Source organism: Phalacrocorax carbo, chromosome 19 (genome assembly GCF_963921805.1).
Source record: "Phalacrocorax carbo chromosome 19, bPhaCar2.1, whole genome shotgun sequence".
NCBI classification, from domain to species: Eukaryota; Metazoa; Chordata; class Aves; order Suliformes; family Phalacrocoracidae; genus Phalacrocorax; species Phalacrocorax carbo.
The window spans coordinates 6,659,820-6,678,571 of NC_087531.1; the positions used below are offsets into that span (position 1 = coordinate 6,659,820).

General features: G+C 52.9%; 2 protein-coding genes across 2 annotated transcripts; one reads left to right on the forward strand and one right to left on the reverse strand.

Moving 5' to 3' along the window:
- Positions 1-5,436: 5,436 nt before the first annotated feature.
- Positions 5,437-8,903, forward strand: PEAK3 (PEAK family member 3). The gene is made up of 4 exons (XM_064469910.1): positions 5,437-5,543; positions 6,335-6,476; positions 6,708-7,403; positions 7,991-8,903. Exons 1-4 carry the CDS (start codon positions 5,437-5,439, stop codon positions 8,885-8,887), a joined length of 1,842 nt encoding a protein of 613 aa, XP_064325980.1. The 3' UTR covers positions 8,888-8,903.
- A 3,571-nt stretch (positions 8,904-12,474) lies between these two features.
- Positions 12,475-16,554, reverse strand: OAZ1 (ornithine decarboxylase antizyme 1). The gene is given in 6 exon segments (XM_064469341.1): positions 12,475-12,905; positions 13,039-13,124; positions 13,607-13,779; positions 13,901-13,987; positions 13,989-14,046; positions 16,354-16,554. Coding segments are annotated over 6 exon segments (651 nt in total). The 5' UTR covers positions 16,470-16,554; the 3' UTR covers positions 12,475-12,774.
- Positions 16,555-18,752: the final 2,198 nt, after the last annotated feature.

The following is an 18,752-nucleotide window of genomic DNA, read 5'->3' on the forward strand; positions in this document are numbered from 1 at the left end:
CAGCCGCCCCCACCATGGCCCCGCCCCTCCCAGCCCCCCCCCCCCCGCCCCGCGGCAGAGCGCGGGAAGCTGGAAAGGCAGCCGCCCCCCCACAGTGAGGAGAATTAACCCCTTCTCAGCCAAAACCAGCACATTCCCCACCCCTTATTCCATACCATTTACACCATGCCCAGGTCCCATATGATGCAATACAACCGTACCAACCACCACCCCTCCCCTTCCCATCCTTTAACATAACACACAGACATCATTCCCTTAGTTCATGGACCTTCCCTGTAAAATGTCCATTAAAATGTCCATTGAGTTCACCCAGTCCATGACTCTGGGCTCCATCTGCCGTATCAGGCTTTCAGGGTGGGAGAGGTGGTGTGTGGCGTTGGGTTGCTGCATACCGAGTCAGTCATCGTTCCATCCCTGCTGCACGGCTTGTTTCACAGTCTGTCTTCCATGGGTTGGGAGGCTCGTACTCTGATATCATTGATACAACGCAGAGGTGACACACAATGTTATATAGCAGTTCGCATTGTGCCATTCAGTTCATTGGCTGGTTTCGCCCAAAATCAAATCCCCTTGAGGCACACATCGGATTTCTCCATCCTCCCGCATCACCCACCAAGTGCACCCAGGTCCTCGAGCAAAAGCCATCCCACGAATGGGTTTGCCTCTGCCAGAGGCAGGAAGAACCCAGACTGTTTTGCCCAGCATACTTTTTGCGTGCACTACAGGGACTCTATCCCCTTCCACAGTATGTAGGATTTCTGACTGGGCAGGGCCAGCTCGGTTGGCAGATCCCCTCGTGTTGACTAACCACGTGGCTTTTGCTAAATGTGTATCCCAGTGCTTGAATGTCCCACCCCCCGTTGCTCTCAGTGTAGTTTCTAACAGTCCATTGTACCGTTCAATTTTCCCAGAGGCTGGTGCGTGATAGGGGATGTGATACACCCACTCAATGCCGTGCTCTTTGGCCCAGGTGTCTATGAGGCTATTTTGGAAATGAGTCCCGTTGTCTGACTCAATTCTCCCTGGGGTGCCATGTCGCCACAGGACTTGTTTCTCAAGACCCAGGATAGCGTTCCGGGCAGTGGCGTGGGGGACAGGATATGTTTCCAGGCAGCCAGTCGTTGTTTCTACCACTGTAAGCACATGGCGCTTGCCTTGGCGGGTCTGTGGGAGTGTGATAGAGTCAATTTGCCAGGTCTCCCCATATTTAGATTTCAGCCATCGTCCCCCATACCACAGAGGCTTTACCCGCTTCGCTTGCTTGATTGCAGCGCATGTGTCACATTCGTGGATAACCTGTGCAATAACATCCATGGTCAAGTCCACCCCTCGATCACGAGCCCACCTGTATGTTGCATCTCTCCCTTGATGGCCTGAGGTGTCATGGGCTCATCGAGCTAGAAATAGTTCACCTTTATGCTGCCAGTCCAGATCCACCTCAGCCACTTCAGTCTTGGCAGCCTGATCCACCTGCTGGTTGTTCCGGTGTTCTTCAGTGGCCCGACTCTTGGGGACGTGAGCATCCACATGCCGTACCTTTACAACCAGGTTCTCTACCCGGGCAGCAATATCTTGCCACAGTGCGGCAGCCCAGATGGGTTTGCCTCTGCGCTGCCAGTTGCTTTGCTTCCACTGCTGCAGCCAGCCCCACAGGGCATTTGCCACCATCCAGGAGTCAGTATAGAGACAGAGCACTGGCCACTCTTCCCGTTCAGCAATGTCTAAGGCCAGCTGGATGGCCTTTACCTCTGCAAACTGGCTCGATTCACCTTCTCCTTCAGCAGTTTCTGCTACTTGTCGTGTAGGACTCCATACAGCCGCCTTCCATCTCCGGTGCTTTCCCACAAGGCGACAGGACCCATCAGTGAACAGGGCATACTGCTTTTCATCTTCTGGCAGTTTGTTATACAGTGGGGCTTCTTCAGCACATGTCACCCCCTCCTCTGGTGATAATCCAAAATCTTGGCCTTCTGGCCAGTCCATAATCACTTCCAAGATTCCTGGGTGACTGGGGTTTCCTACTCGAGCCCGCTGGGTGATCAGTGCAACCCATTTACTCCACGTAGCATCAGTTGCATGGTGTGTAGAGGGGACCTTTCCTTTGAACATCCAGCCCAGCACTGGCAGTCGGGGTGCCAGGAGCAACTGTGCCTCAGCACCAACCACTTCTGAAGCAGCTCGGACCCCTTCATATGCTGCCAGTCTCTCTTCTTCAGTTGGAGTAGAGCGGGCTTCGGACCCTCTGTATCCCCGACTCCAAAACCCTAGGGGTCGACCCCGGGTCTCCCCATGTGCTTTCTGCCAGAGGCTCCAGGTAGGGCCATTCTCCCCGGCTGCAGTGTAGAGCACATGTTTTACATCTTGTCCTGCCCGCACTGGCCCAAGAGCTACTGCATGAACTATCTCCTGTTTAATCTGTTCAAAGGCTTGTCGTTGCTCAGGGCCCCATTTGAAATCATTCTTCTTCCGGGTCACTTGATAGAGAGGGCTTACGATCAGACTGTAATTGGGAATATGCATTCTCCAAAAACCCACAACGCCCAAGAAAGCTTGTGTTTCCTTTTTGCTGGTTGGTGGAGACATGGCTGCTATTTTGTTGATCACATCCATTGGGATCTGACGATGTCCATCTTGCCATTTGATTCCTAAGAACTGGATCTCTCGCGCGGGTCCCTTCACCTTACTTTGTTTTATGGCAAAACCAGCCTTCAGAAGGATTTGGACTATTTTCTCTCCTTTCTCAAAAACTTCTCCCGCTGTGTTGCCCCACACAATGATGTCATCAATGTATTGAAGGTGTTCGGGAGCTTCTCCCTGTTCCAGTACAGTCTGAATCAGTCCATGGCAAATGGTAGGGCTGTGTTTCCACCCCTGGGGCAGTCGATTCCAGGTGTACTGGATGCCCCTCCATGTGAAAGCAAACTGTGGCCTGCACTCTGCTGCCAGAGGGACTGAGAAGAATGCATTAGCGATATCAGTTGTGGCATACCGCTTGGCTGCCTTGGACTCCAGTTCGTATTGAAGTTCTAGCATGTCTGGCACAGCAGCACTCAATGGTGGAGTGACTTCGTTCAGGCCACGATAGTCTACTGTTAGCCTCCACTCTCCATTAGACTTCCGCACTGGCCATATGGGACTGTTAAAGGGTGAGTGGGTCTTACTGATGACTCCTTGGCTCCTCAGTTGGTGAATGAGCTCATGGATGGGGATCAGAGAGTCTCTGCTGGTGCGATATTGCCGCCAGTGCACTGTTGTGGTGGCGATTGGCACCTGTTGTTCTTTGACCTTCAGCAACCCCACAACAGAAGGGTCCTTCGAGAGACCGGGCAAGGTAGACAGCTGTTTAGTTTCCTCCGTCTCCAAGGCAGCTACACCAAAAGCCCACCTGTACCCTTTTGGGTCCTTGAAATACCCTCTCCTGAGGCAGTCTATGCCAAGGATGCACGGAGCCTCTGGGCCAGTCACAATGGGGTGCTTCTGCCACTCATTCCCGGTCAGGCTCACTTCGGCCTCCAATACAGTTAGCTCTTGGGATCCCCCTGTCACTCCAGCAATGCTGATGGGTTCTGCCCCTATATAGTTTGATGGCATTAAGGTGCACTGTGCGCCGGTGTCCACTAAAGCTTTATACTCCTGTGGGTCGGACGTGCCAGGCCATCGGATCCACACAGTCCAGTAAGCCCGGTTATCCCTTTCCTCCACCCGGATGGAGGCAGGGCCCCTCTAGTCCTGATCATGGCAGTCACAACTCCCTTCCTGTAAATGTGAATCAGGAGTCCCTCTATTACACTTAGAAATAAAATCAGCGCTTCTACTCCTCTGTCTGGGGACCTGCTCACTGGAAACTGGAGCAGCAGCTTTCCTGGAAGAGCCTCCCTGAGTGACTGTTCTTCCTTGCAGTTCATGCACTCGTGCCTGTAGGGTCGAGGTAGGCTTGCCATCCCACCTCCTCATGTCCTCTCCGTGGTCACACAGGTAGAACCATAGGGTGGCCCGTGGTGTGTATCCCCTCCTTTGGGCCAAAGGACGCTTATTCCTAACAGCTGAGACACTGCTCTGTCGAGGTGGGGAGCAGGACAGATCTTCTTTGAGTTGCTGGACCTCTTGGGATAGTTTCTCCACAGCAGAGATGAGCGAGGAAGAGAGATTTGTGTCGTAATCCCGGAGTCTATCTATCACCTCCGCCACCGTTGGTGTCTCATCGTCTTTCCAGGACATCACTGCCAATGAGTTTGCATGCGAAGATGGTGCGCTCCGTACAAACTTCCGCCACATGGGTCGTGTGCACTCGGCTTCATCTGGATCTTTGGATGACCGTTGATCATCCAGGTCACCATAAATCACCTCAAGCACAGCTAATTCCCTTCGATACTGGATGCCTTTCTCCATAGTTGTCCATTTTCCTGGGCGATATGTAACATCTTCTTTGAAGGGATACCTTTCCTTCACTCCAGACAGGAGCCACCTCCAGAGGCTGAGGGCTTGTGGTTTTTCCCCAATTGCTTTGTCAACACCCCCTTCCCCAGAAAGGGATCCCAGTTGTTTGGCTTCTTTTCCCTCTAGTTCCAGGCTACTGGCCCCATTATCCCAGCATCGGAGCAGCCAGGTCACAATGTGCTCACCTGAAGGACAGCTGAAATCTTCTTGCATATCTCGCAACTCACTCAAGGACAGGGATCGGGTGGTGTCTATTTCATTTATTACTTCTCCCTCCTCTCCCCGCGATGGCCCTGGTTCTTCATCATCCCGTTCTAAACGAGTTGATGTCCGCTTCCAATATTTTGTCTTGTGTATGGGGGCAACTGATACTGGTACGGGTTTATTTTCTGAGCCAGCTCCGGTACTTGTTGTGGGGGTTTGAGTGGCTGCAGTGCCTGTTGTCAGGGCTGGAGTGACTACAGTGCCAGTCACTTTGCATTTCAATCCAGAGACACTCTATTCCACTTTGGGGCACTGAATACTGTTGAGCAGGGCTCGGTATGCATGGGCCAGGCCCCAGCATGTTGCAGTGATCTGTGTCTCTCTGGAGTTCCCAGCGTAACAACATACTTCCACCTCACCAATCCTTCTAGAGTAACACAGCATGGAGAGCAGGGTTTTAATTACGTGGTTTGGGGGGTTGTACCACAGATATCTGCTCCCCTTCAATACAGCTGCCATCCAGAAAGCAGCTGGGGAGGAGGTGTGCAAAGCCTCCACAAGCACCTCAGGGGAAGCAAACCCATTGCAACAGGTTGCACCGAATGCGATAGAATTACTGCAGCTGCAGCAGGAGCCTCCATGAGCAGTGTGCAGCCCTGGAGCAGCACCAGGGGCTGCTGGGGAGTGAGGCCAAGCCTCTGGCTTCCTTTAGACTTGCAAGAAGCAGGTTTTGAAAGAACATCCTCCTGCGAGCAGGGTTGCAGCGAGTTGTGCAAGGCGATTCCCAGCAGCGCCATGGCCAGCGCCAGGGGAGCCTGGGACCAGAAGCAGGAGCTGCCGCCGAGCCAGGAGATGGAGTTGGAGCCCCCCAGGCCCCCACCAGTGCCAGGGAAAACTCAGAGGTAACAAACTGCTCTGCAAATGGGGCCCAAAAACGAGCTTCCCAGCAGCCCTCCAGCAAGGCTGCTTCAGCCTGACACTTTACACTGTAGCAAGAGGCAGGGCAACAATCCCCAGTTCCCCAAGGGGTAACGGGGGCTGAGCTGGGCCAAAGTGGGGCAAAGCCTGAATTTGCACAGCGAGTGATGTCCCCAGCAGAAACCAGAGCTTTTAAAGAAAGCCACCGTGGTTTCAGTGCTGCCTGTGGCAGCAGGGTCAGAGCTGCAGGTTTGTGCTGAGCCTGGCCCGGATGGGGAAGTGAAACCCCAGCCGGGGCTGCAGACGGCTCCTTCCCACTGCTCTCCTCTTTACGGGGTCTCTGCTTCTCCCTCCCAATGCACAGACCCCCCTGTCCTGTCCCAGTCAGACCCGGGCCAGGGGTGTCGAAGGCTTTTCCTGCTCTTGTCCCACATCTCTCCCACTGTCATGTCCTCCTCAAGGCCACCCAACAGGGACCGCAAGCCAGACATGAGCCCATGTGTACACACACCCCGGCTCAGTGCCTGTGCAGGTGTGAACCGGCACATGTGAAGCCCCCCAAGGCAGCTCCCACCCCTCAGGAGCAGGAGCACTGCCAGGACCCCCCCAATGCAGGAGCTGAACTCACTGAGCCACCAAACTCCCTGTCTTTTGCCCCAAAACCACACAGCCAGGGCTCCCCAGGCTACTGCTTCCCCTTTCTCCTTATTCTTCCCCTGAGCCAGCACCGAAAGGAGTCAGAAACCCCCCGGGGCTGACTCCTGGCTCTGTGCAGGGCCGTGGTGCAGGCGCAGGGCAACATGCGTGCCTGCTGCAGCAGCCTGGACCTGGGTGCCCCCGGACCACCCGCCCCCACGCTGGACATCCCAGGGGGCCACCCACCTCGACTGACCGACTCAGCCCTCATCTACAGCAACGTGGGTGAGTGACGCCCCAACCCCACTGCCCTCCTCCCCACCGAGGTGTCTGCTCAGATGGCTGAGCTGAACCCCGCTGCTGTCCCTGTCCTCCTCCTGCAGCTCCCAGCTGTGACCCCTCTGGCTGGTGCTGGGCATTGCTTTGGAGTTGGAAATATGCAGTGGGGCAAATAATAACAAGCTTGTACCACCTCATCTCCTACTTTCTTCCCCCACCCTGGGAAGTCTTAGCCCTCCTGTGTCTGTTCCTCCCTGGGAGAGCTGCGGGTTCACCTCGTCCCCTGCAAAGCTAGCCGAGGAGAAGGAGCTGGGAGACCCCCCTCTCAGTCTGCCCGGGACCCCCTGCCTCCCCCACTGCCGAAAAAACAGCTCCAGCAAGCGGAGTCCCTCCCAGAACAGGGGCTATCCCAGCACTGTCAGGGTGACCCTGCACCATGGGCTGGCAGCATCCTCTACAGCACCCCACCACCCCATCCACAGCACGAGGAGGGGGTTCCCAGCTCTGTCCCACCATGGGACAGACCCTCCTGGGGACCCAAGAAGCACCTGACTGAATCTCAAAGCCTGGGGGAACCAGTGGCCCGGAGCAGCCCACAGAAAGTCCCATCACCCAGCCAAGCAGAGCTGACATTTGGGACGGCGGACAGGGAGCTGGGGCAGCTCCTGCAGCCCCTCAAGAGCCCAGCTGGGGTGTACAGGGTGGTGTTGGGGTGCCAGGCGGCTGCCCTGGCCCGGCTCTCAGCTTGCATCCAGGAGGAGCTTGTGGGGTTGGAGGAGCGGCAGCAGCTGCTGGAGGCAGAGCTGGCGGGGAAGAACTGGGCAGCCCTCAGCATCCTGGACCGGGAGCTGTGCTGTGAAAACGGGGACGCTTGGTATTTCCGGGTGGGCTTCACTTTTGAGCAAACCCAGCTGGTGTTTGCAGCCAAGGTAAGCAGGGACTTGGGGAAAATGCCCCAGGCGGTGCAGAGGGAGCTGGCTCCTGGGGCACACCGGGCTGCAGTGCTGCAGGCAAGCATGAATGCAGAGCGTTGGCTTTTCCACTGACCCCATCACACAGGTGGTTCCTCTTTCTGCATTTACTTCTGTATTTGCTAAATGAGATGGTGCTGCTGACACAGGCCAGGGAAGTGAGGGTGACGGCTCCCACAGGTCCAAAGGACACGTCAAGGACAACGGCATGGCTGGGGGAGACACCCTGGCAAGTGGTCTCAAGGGGCCAGCAGATGCAAAGTAGAGGCTGGAGCAGAGCTGGTTCCTCAGGCAGTGCAGGATGAGACCCATGAAAGCAGCTTTGCAGCTTGCCTGGGGGTTACACCCACACACACACTCCCATTTCTTGCTCAAAGCTGTTCCAGCAGGCACCAGTGGGTTTGGAGGGGGCAGGGGGAGCCCAGCACTGTGTGTGGGTTGGACCAGGGCTGGTGGCCCTGAGCTGAGGTGGTGGCCCAGCCCAGGACAAGGCACCCCATGGCTCCTTCCTTGCACAGCTGGCCATGCCCTGTCTCTCCTTGCAGGTCCCCAAGCTGAGCTGTGCCAGCCTGGGGGTGCAGAGCTCCCTCAGGGCACAGTGCAGCATTCAGCGCTTGATCGGCTGCTTCACCAACCACCTCCCTTGGGAGCTGGTGCTCCCAGGAAGCCCTGGGGAGCAGAGTCAGACCCCTTCTGGAGAGGAGCCAGCCTGTCTTGCCACCCGCCCTGTCCTGCAGGTCCTTATTTCTCCTGAGGTTCCATACCAGACCCTGGCAGGCTTTGTGAAGGGATTCCACAGTTTGCACAGGACCAGCCCTGGGCATTACAAATGCCTGGCTTGCCTCCTCCTCCTGCAGGTGTGCACAGGGCTGGAGCACCTCCGGGTGCAGAAGGTGTGCCAGGACCTCTGCCCCAAGAACCTGCTGCTGGTGTGGTGCCCGTGTCCTCCCCGGAGCCAGCAAGGCAAGGAGGCATCCCTGTCCCTTCCAAGGCTGCTCACCAGCCACTTCTTCAAAGTTAAAGACAAAAAAAGACCTTGTTCTACCAGCCAAGAGCAGGACTGGACTAAGGGGCTTGCTGCATCGCTCTCCCCGGTGGCAGATGAGCTGAATGTAGGCATGCTGATCTATCAGGTCTTGTATGTCGATATCTCTCTGGAAAATGCCTTGGGGTTCAGAAGCAACAGACTTCCTGAAATCCCCTCCCTGTCCATCTATTCCACAGGACTCAAGCATCTGGCCATGTTGCTTCTCCATAGAGATCCCTGCAAGAGGGTCTCCATCGAGCAGGCAAAGAGCATCCTGCAGGTCCTGCTCTGGGGGCCTCGCCAGGAGCAAGATGACCCTCACCCTGCTCCAGAGCTGGGTGGAGGTGAAGAGGGCTCTGCTGCTCCTGAAGTTTGCAGAGAATTCGGCTGGGGCAGGGGCAGGCCTCGGCCTTGAGGAGTGGCTGTGCTGCCAGTACTTCAAGGAGGTCACCAAACACATGCTCTACCAAGTCACCCAGGCTCTCTATACTCTGTAAAGGCCAGCTGAAGTTCAGCCCACCCAAAAGGTCTCCCCAAAGCCAAGAGCCCATGGGGACCTGGCCAAATCCACCAGCTGCCATCTCCTGCAAGGAGCCCAAGCTGGTCCTGGCTGGAAAAACTCTTTGCAAACCCAAACCCGCTTCCCCCCACAGCACATGAACGGTGAAGCTGGGACCAAACTCCCACCCATGGCTTCCACAGTGCAGGGTGTGTTTTTACACCCTCAGCCAATTTTCGTTTGATGCTGTAAGTCCAGTTTATCAGAGCATCTCAGGAAAGACATCTGGATGGATGCCACAGGACCAAGCACCAGTTTAGTGGCTGATTGTCCGGAGTAAAGTTTACAGGACTTAGACTTGGCACAAAACGCCCTCGGACCCCTCCTGCGGCCACGAGGCTTTCACTGTTTTACATAACAATGCAAAGCCACACGACAGCTCACCTTAATGCACGGTTAACAAAGGAGAAATACAATACCTCCTACAGCCTGCTCTTTTTAGAAGCAGTTTGTGGCCTAGTCACAAACATAAATGACATTTTAAAGGGGGAAATTCAACAGCCACACAGCTTCAGTAAAACCCAGAGCTGAACCTCTTAAATACTGGTCCTTTATGTGCTGCTTTGACAGCATTACACACCCCAGTGATCTATCCAGGGAGAAACACAAAACCAAACTTCACTGCCCAGCGGCGATTAGCCAGAACAGCCTCGATGGCATCTAGCAAATAGCTCGGGTCAGTTTACAGCTGCTGCGCCCAGAGACCAGGCTTGGCTGCACCCAGGCAGGGCCGTTGCATCTGCTGCTCGGTATAAAACACACAGCACCACACGGGATGTGCGCCCCCATCCCCAAACCCATGCGGGTGCCAGGTGGCCATCACAGTGGAATACTGTGCAAGGTCCCTCAGGTCATTTATATTATTATTAAGTAATTATGAATCCACTCGTAGCTGACCTGAGAGCAGCAAGAGCAGCCTCTGTGGGCTGTGCACGCAGTGGGATGGACCTTCTCGGGCTTCCCTGCAGCTACTGCTGGGGCAGCCCTGGTGTGCCCATGGTCGTGGGCAGCGGCACACGAGGCAGTCACAAGAGCCAGTGGCATGGCTGGATCAGGGAGAAGTCCTAGGAGTCCCTGAGCTCAAAATAATCCCCCCCGGTAAACCAGAGCTGTGAGCCCCACCCTCAAGATGAAACCACAGGGCAGCACATTCCCAGCTCCCCATGTCAGTGGGTTTCTTCCTCCTGCCCTGCCCGCTGAGCATGGGCAGGCAGCAACCTCATCATCTGGGCTACAGTGGAGCTGAAGACCCACCTGAGACCACAGCCCCTCTGTGTGAGGCCCCGTGCATGCTGGGGGACCATTCCCTCCCTGAGCAGCACCCAAACACAGCAGTGCGGCCTCCCTGCTGAGGCTGGATGAGCAAGGGGGGACCAAACAAGATCCCTGGCCACACAGGGTGACACGGTCACCTCCCAAGCACAGCCAGTCCACAGAAACATTGTTGAAATTTCAATATGGGTTTTTGGGCCAAAACATGCAGGAGGGTTTGTCCTGGGTGAGCCCCAGCCCTGCAGACCCCAGCGCCTCTCCTGTAGTATCTTGCATGGCTACAAGATGGCAGTAAAGCCCATGGCACAGCAGCAGCTCACCCAAAGCCACCTTGGGCATCTGATCCTGGAAAAACAAAGACAAAACCTGCTTCTGCCAGCGCCTGCAGGCCCAGCCCAGCCCCAGGTGGGCACCTCCGAGCACCCCCTGCACCCCCATCTCTGGTTTCCACCATGGGTGACCCCTCCTGCCAGGAGCAGCTTGGGGCACCCAAGGTCAGCAAAATGTCTACAGGGGAGCACAGCCTTCAAGGCAGGACCACGTACACCTCCACACTCACATGTCCCTGCAGAAAGCAGATCGCAACACAGGCACAGCATCACAGAGGAAAGCATGAATTTATCTCTAGAGAACCAGTTTGTGAACTTCAACTTCAAACCTTCGCCAGCCTGTTGAGCAGAAGAGGAACACCCACCCCTCGGTCATGCCCACTTCCTCTTTGCTGGCATTCCACCAAGAACAGCAACTTCACAGCTTTCCAAAAAAACCCACAGGGAAGAGCACGATTGAAGGGCCACAAAAAAATTGGCAAGATCTGTGGGAAGGAGACCTCTTGCATTCAGCAGGCTGCAGCGCAGCCAGGAGCCGTGGTCACAGCGGAGATGATGGCTGTCCTACGTGCCATACCCCAGGACCAGAGCACAGCCACAGCTAGGGAAGCGTTAGTGAGAGGCTGATAAATATCTGAGGCCAATTAAACCATCAAGAACATCTGCCTGTCACTACATTGCTAATTTAACAACAGGCTCTCGGGGAACATGGTGCCATGCCCCAGGGTTACCTTGCGCTGCGGATCCCACAACAGGCTCTGCTCCCTGCTGCATCTCCGAGAAAGGCGTTTCAGGGATTACATTTTGGTGTATGCCACATGATTCCAGTACTGCTTAGCCCAGAACACCTGCCTAGGGGTGACCTGCTTGGTGAGCCTTAGGCCCCCTTGCTTACCTGAGATCCTGAAGCCACGCTCTGCAGAGCTCCATGGGGATCAGGCCTCCAGCAGAGCACACACTCATGATCATGTGCTTCTATTTACACTGAGCCACAGTGTAACAACCTGGTAAAATAACCCACCCCAGGGATTCACCACTCTGAGGTTTCATAAAGATTAATCAGCTCAAACCGTGCTAAACAAGCCTCCAAAGCTGCAAGCACTGGAAAAAGAAAATTGAAATATAATGCTTTAAAGCACAGGCTTTTGGAGACCTATCTCTAGTAACTTCAGGACAAGTTTTGTTACCTCTAGCACTGCACCAGCAGCCAGTTCACCTTCCGTTCAGGATCCTGAACACTGGTGTCTGTGGGCCCCAACACCAGGCACTGCTTGACAACAGCCCCTTCTCCTTACACCTCAGCCCATTTCCCCAGGGGCTGCAGCTCCTGTTCCAGAGGCCACCCAGCCTCAGCAACAGGATTTATTAGCTATGGAAGTGCCACAAACCTTCCTACATCACAGCCAAAGAACCTGTCAAGCCATGCTCAACACAGGCTAGCATAAGACTGCTGTTACCAGCAACATTGAGATTTTGGGTATCAAAGTTGCATATTCGATACTCAAAGACAGCTGAAGCTCAAAGCACCCATGCACTGTGCTTCTCAGCATTTCACCTGTGACTTTCCAACTAACACAGGCCCTAAAGCATTCTATGAAATATTGATGGAACAGGGATGCAGTGATGCTCATTACCAGTGGAAATGGACAAACTGGTAATTATTTCACTAAAAGGAGGCTTTTACAGGATTGCTAGATTATTTCAAGTCCTAGTAGATCATAGCCATGAGTTCTAGCCAAGAAAAGAATGACCAACACCTTTCCATAGCTGCAGCTTTAATGGTTGGGGCCATTCCAGAGCCACCTCTTCAGAGTGCAAGTCTTAAACAGCTTAAACCAGCAATAAAAAGTAAAATATAAATTTTTATTTAGAATTAAAGCAAATACTTCAGTATCACAAACACAATATTAAACTTCAAGAAATATACTGCTAATTTGGAGGGAGCATTTATTTGCACAACCACAACATGCGCACAAATCCAGAGAAAGATGTGGAGTCTGAAATTTTCAACATCTCACCACCAGAGCAGTTGGTCACAATGTTTCATACAGACTTATATATACACTGTAATAGATGTTGACAAAATTCTACAGAATCATCTTTATAGACAACAAGAAAGCTCTAAGAGGCAAACATTGCAATCTATTCTTCTTCTGATGAGTCTCTCTCAAATGTGTAGGCCATGAAGCAAGCATCTGGTCTCTTGGGGACAAGGGGATGCCCTGGTCTCACAATCTCAAAGCCCAAAAAGCTGAAAGTCCGGAGCAATGCAGCTAGGAAAAAAAAAAAAAAGGAGAAAGCAAGTTTCATCCCTTTGATACTGTACAACAGTTCAAGCATCCACCAGAACCAACTTCAGATGCTGCACTTGCATCTCTGGAGACAGTGCTGTGAGTTAACACCTACCTCTATCATCTCTGTTCTTGTGGAAACAAACGAACACATGATCAACTCGAAGCTGTTCTTCGGCAAACTCCAGAAGAACTGCAAAACTGCAAGACAAATGCAAGGTGTTCAGTGTACATGAGCAAACATTTCCTTCAGGAACAGCAAGCCAGGCCCTGTGAGCCGACCTGCACAAGAGGCTAGTGGTGGAGACTCGCACCACAGGAAATCCCAGCCCCCAGGATGAGATTGAGGCAGAAATCTGGGTCTTCATTAACACAGAAAACACGCTTTTCTGTTGCAGCCAAAGGGAGAACTGCAGTGACAGACTCAGAACCAGGCTGGTGTGGACAGAAGTAGCCACCCAGTACCTGGGAACAGAGCTTAGAATCCCAGACCTTTTGGGTGGTTCCACCTGACAGAACAGGCAGAAGAAACCAGGATCACTTAGTTGCAGCCTAGCACAGTAATTAGACTTCAGCTTTCAGAACAACGGAAGCAAGCACCAACAATAGTCCAGTGTTACTCCACACTACCAAAGGCCTTCAAGATGGAGGCAAGTGAAACCCACAGCTGCATTTTATTCTACCTGTCTTTGCTCCCTTCAGGCAGAGCACCACTGGGAATTTCTATATAGAGGTTGTTGTTGTTCAGCACTGCTCTCCAACTAATGTGTTTGGCATCTGTAAGCCTTGACTGGACATTCAGAATTCTTGTCCTGTTATTAGATGTTAGTTCTTCTGTTACATTCAGCCGATTATCCTGTAACAGTAATATATGCGAAGTTATTTCCAATTCATTTTGGAGAAAGAGAAGCCATTAATAGGCTTGAGGCAAGAAATTCATTCAAGCTCACCAGAGCAAGCTGCTTATTATTACTCACCGAATAAAATAAATTAGCTGAAAGATTGTGATCCCTCTGACTATTCCCTCGCCCACCTGGGATCTTCAGGGGTGGGTGAGGGACATCAGGAGCACCACCGAGGCCCCGGACCCAGGTTACTACAGCAATTGAAGGGAACCCTGGAACTAGAAAGAGATCACAGTTAAAGAGGCAACCAGGCAGCGTTAGACAAAGCCCATAGAATTCTAGGCTTTAAACAGCAATCAGATAGCAAGATTAAAAAAAAACCGAAACAACAAAATCAAAAAACAACCCCAAGCCCCAAACCTAGGCCAAGGGAACTCCTCCCACAGCAGCCCAGGGATGTGGCAACACAAAGGAACCTCCAGACCAGAGACAGGAATGCTGCCTCAAGCCCAGACCCATCAGGGTCAGAAAGCCACTACTGCAGTATTTTGAAGGAGATTAAAATACTCTCCACTGGAAGTGAGCAAGGTGTACTTATCTCAAGAGAAGAACCATTCTGCTATCATGTCTGCAGGATCCCATTCTCTCCCCCACGTTGTTCTCATAAGTTATCATGAGTATACTTGACCCAGCAAGCTAGGAATCATTTTTTCTTCCCCTGTGATATATGGCCCTAATTACCTTAGACCTTTGCATCAGCACTCTGGGCTTGAAGTCAAAAAATAACATGCAATAGTCTCACAGATGTCACTACCTCAAACGCTTTCACCATGCAGAGCTCAGAAGCAAGCTCACAGGTTTTAACTCCGAGACCATGCCTGAGTATTTGAAAACCTACCAGCCTTTCCACTGAATTCTTCAGAGCAATTTTACACTGCTCAGCTAAGTTCAGTACTTAAGGTTAAGAATGTTAATCTCCTAAGATACAACACATATTTCTTGCACGCATGCAAAGTTTCACCCCATCCCGCTTAAGCGAATAAGCCTTCTACTGTACGAAGAGCGATCGCTGCGCTGGCTGGCCCCTCCCTCTGCACCATCCTTCACCCTGCAGGCTCAGTCTTGAGTTGCGTCATCTCAGCAGATGCAGCAATCGAGGCCCTTAGGGAAATTTTCACAATCGTCCTGCCTGTGAGTGCCAGCAGCCATTTGCAAATCAGAATAAACATGTACAAAATAATCCACCATTTTGCACAGTTCATACGAGTTTGATTTTTTTTAATTGGCTTGAAACTTGTCATCAATAACACATAGTAGAAAGGACTAAATGGCCATATAGGTCAAATATTATATGCTGGAAGGCATTAGTAAGAACAGCGACTGTAAAGTTCTATTAAAAAATTAATATTTGCACTCTCTCAATTAAATGAGTGTTCAAGCCATTATTTTAGGCTCTTTAAAAGAAAGCTGCTTTTCTTTAATACTAGTATTAGATACTTATTTTGTCTCGGGCTGCAGAGCCAGGCGTTCCTAGTTACCCGTACAAACAAGCCTTCAAGCACCCTGTTCACAAGTGTGCAGTGGCAATCCTTTATACAATCTCACCTTTCACCCGATGAAAGGCATAATGAAGGTTGCCTACACTTTGCAATTGAGAATATATTTTAGAGTGCTGTTTGGGTGCACATACTCCTCTGGGGAAAAAAAAAACCAACACCTTTAAACCGCATCCAAGGACAAAAATAGCTTTCTAAAAAAATTTTGTCGTTCATATACGAGGTCTAATCACAGCTTCCTTCCTACAAGGCAGTGAAGTCCTACACTTCCATTGCTCTACACCAGTCACCCCGATTCTGGTATTTTCTTCCCCGTATCTGTCTGGACTGTTTTATCTTGTTTTAAACTAACAGCATTCCTAACACTCTTACGTTCTACTTTAGGCTCAGTACCTCGATTAAGTTTTCGTAAGGGGATAAAGACTTTCAATCCTTTGATATCTTTGCCTAATTGTGTTGGTTCTTTCTCCAGGCCCTGCCTCCAGCCCGCTTTCGGCACCTTTCAGCCCGTTAACCTGCTCGGGAGCTGCCGCTGACCAGCCGCCTGCCCTCGGGAGCCGGTGTGCGTGGGTCAAGGCTTCCTCCCGGGGCTGTGACAACCGCAGAGACGCGCTGGCAGCTCTCCCCGCCGCCGGCCCGCAGCTAACGCGGCACACGGCGGGGACGGCCAGGAGTACACACCCCCGGGGGACGTGTCGCCCGGCACGGCGACGAGCCACACCGGACCGGGGGGAGGGGGGGCCGCAACCGACGCTACAAGGGCCAGGCACCGCCTCGGGCTTTCAAAAAAAAAAAAAATCCTTTTTTTTTCTTGCCCTCCCGCCTCCCGCCCCGTCTCCGCGGGGCGGGGGGGGGGGATGGCCGCAGCGCTGAGAGAGCAGCGCGGGCCGCCCCTCCCCCCCGGTCACGGGGGAGGCGATCGGCACTGGAGGGACGAAGAGGAGGAGGATCAGGGCGGCCCCTGAGGGGAAGGGAGGAGGCGGCGAGCGCCCAGCGGTGCGAAGGCTGAGGGAGGCCCCAGACCCTCACCTGCTCTGTCCGGTACTGAGGCTCAGCACAGCGGGCATGACGGTGCTTTTATTCCCCTCTTTCTCTCTAGCGAAGCAGTGACTGTTGAGTATCCGCTGCAGGGAGGATTTCACCATCCGGCCGCTCTGGTCCGAACCCCGAAACCCTCCGCCGCCTCTCGCCGACCGCTCTCCAGGCGCTGCTACACAAAATGGCAGCGGCGGCGCAGTGGGACCTTATATAGCCTTCCGCGGTCACGCCCCTCGGGGCGGGCGACGTCCCCGACAGGGAAAGAGCTCCCGTCTGTGAACGGCCCGGTTGTCCCTTAGAGAGTCTCCCTTCCTATTGGCTGAAGGGAGCGATGGGGGGGCGGAGCAGCGAGTTCTTTCCCTATTGCAGTCAATAGGGTGTTCAGCATTGGTTAGAAGGGCGTCAGGATGGGGAAGGGGGGAATAGCGATCTCCGATTGGCTACGGCCATTGCGGGTGGGCGGGGCCTACTGCGGTTCGGCGCCGGGAGGCTCCAGCGCGCCGCCGCAGCTCTCACTTCTCTCGAAGCCGTCGGTTCGAGCCCCGCGTCTGCGCCCCCGCCCGGCTGAGGTACACTGCCAGCCCCGGCCCCGCGCATGCGCCGGCGGGCGGGGAGCGGCCCTGCGCGCGGGCGGGACGGAGGGACGGGGTCTCAGGGCGGCCCGCCCGCTGGTGGCGGGAGCAGAGGGGCGGCGGGACCTACTGTGAGGAGCGGTGGGCCTGGGGGGCATCGCTGCCTTCTGATCTGTCGCGCAAAGCGTTTGTCGGCTCGATGCTGAGAGAAACTTTAATTAAAAAAATAATAAGAAAATCCTCCAGGTGCTGGAGAGGGTCCCTAAAAGGACAGGCTGGAGTTGTGACCCGGTTTTGGGGTGCACGCTGTGGGCTGCGGCCGTGCTCCCGCCTCCAGCATCCCCCCGTGTCCCTCAGCCTGTGTGCTGTGCTGGCCGAAACGTACGTCTTCGGTTGTCTGGGGCATGGGTGGTGGTACTCTTAAACGGAGAAAGGCTTTGTGCTGCACCTTCGCGAGGAAGTGGATAAATCCTGGTTATTTATATAGCAGAAGCTGGTCTGCATCCCCACCCCCACAATGAACAGCCTGTAACGCTCCCCTGGCAGTGGAGCGCTCTGCTTCCCATCACCTGTGAGGGTCTTGGAAATCCGAGGCTTGGGGACACAGTTGGGTCTTTCTGCAGCCCCACGGCAAGAGCAAGGGCCAGAGGAAAGGGTGTGAATTTGAAAGTTGAACGCCCCGCTTCTCTTTCAGACAATGTTGATGAAAACACAGATTCATCCCTTGGGTGGGAGGAGCCAGTCTTCCTAATTTATCTTAAAAGCAGCAAATGTGTACAAAAGGTGGATAGGTTATAATTTCCATGGCAGGAGATCTTTGACTCGGCCATTTCTGAACATTTCAACGTACCAGGTGAGACCATCCCACCTCTGACAATCAAGTCAGAAACACATCCCAGAAGTCAGGGCACATCTTAAACAGTGGATCTTGACCAACATGGAAAGAAAGCTCAAAATTGTGGTTAAAATTATGCTGAATCAAGTTTGCAGTTGGGTATGCTTTGTAAATTAAGTGGAAAAAGGTGTTTATAGAGCCAAAGAAAACTGCTAAAGATATGTTGAAATGATTTTCAAAATCATTGTTTTCTATAAAGAAAAATATTGTAGATGGCCATATTTCTTTTTTCTTCATTCAATTTGGGCTACAACACGCCTATTTTATTGCCTTCAGGTGCTGTAGTTTGCATTTAGGCATTTTTTTATTTTTTACTATCTTGCTTATTTTTATTTGCTTTAAAATATTCCCACCCAGGAGCTCTGAGCACATGGATATTCCACTGATTGGTTCCACTTTGCACAAGGATAAGTCTCTAAATCCCCACCTACCTTCTGTGTCCTGAAACCGCTCTGATTGACTATGATGGAACAAAGTGTATTGCCAAAAGAAAACAGTCTCTTCTCCTGCAGCTTAGATGAGAAGCCTAGCCTGGCCAGCAGCCAGTGACTAGTCTGGGAGTCATGGTAAGTAAGAGGTACGAGAGAAAAACCCTTTTTTTGCTGCAGGTATCTGCACTTAGCTCCCAGAACACACCATAACAGACGTTAGTGCTTGCTTTCACCCCACTCTCTAGATTTGGCTGTTGATTTATGGAGGGAAAACTGGCTGCCATTTAATGTGATACCCAGACACCAACTTGAAACAATGGGATAGCTGCAATTCAGGAATATCTGGATCAAGTGAAGCACATCAGAGAAGATTTAGCAATTCATGTTTTGTATGTTGTTTTAGAAAGGTTTTCCTGAGAGGGGGCTGAATGTGTTAGTCGATGGAAGGACTGCCTTAGCATTTTGTGGTAGGTTTCATTATTTCTAATAACG

Coding starts and splice junctions, on each gene's coding strand:
- PEAK3 (XM_064469910.1), top strand. CDS start 5,437: ATGGCCAGCGCCAGGGGAGCCTGGGACCAGAAGCAGGAGCTGCCGCCG. Junction 5,544..6,334: donor GTGCCAGGGAAAACTCAGAG/GTAACAAACTGC, acceptor GGCTCTGTGCAG/GGCCGTGGTGCAGGCGCAGG. Junction 6,477..6,707: donor CAGCCCTCATCTACAGCAAC/GTGGGTGAGTGA, acceptor GGGAAGTCTTAG/CCCTCCTGTGTCTGTTCCTC.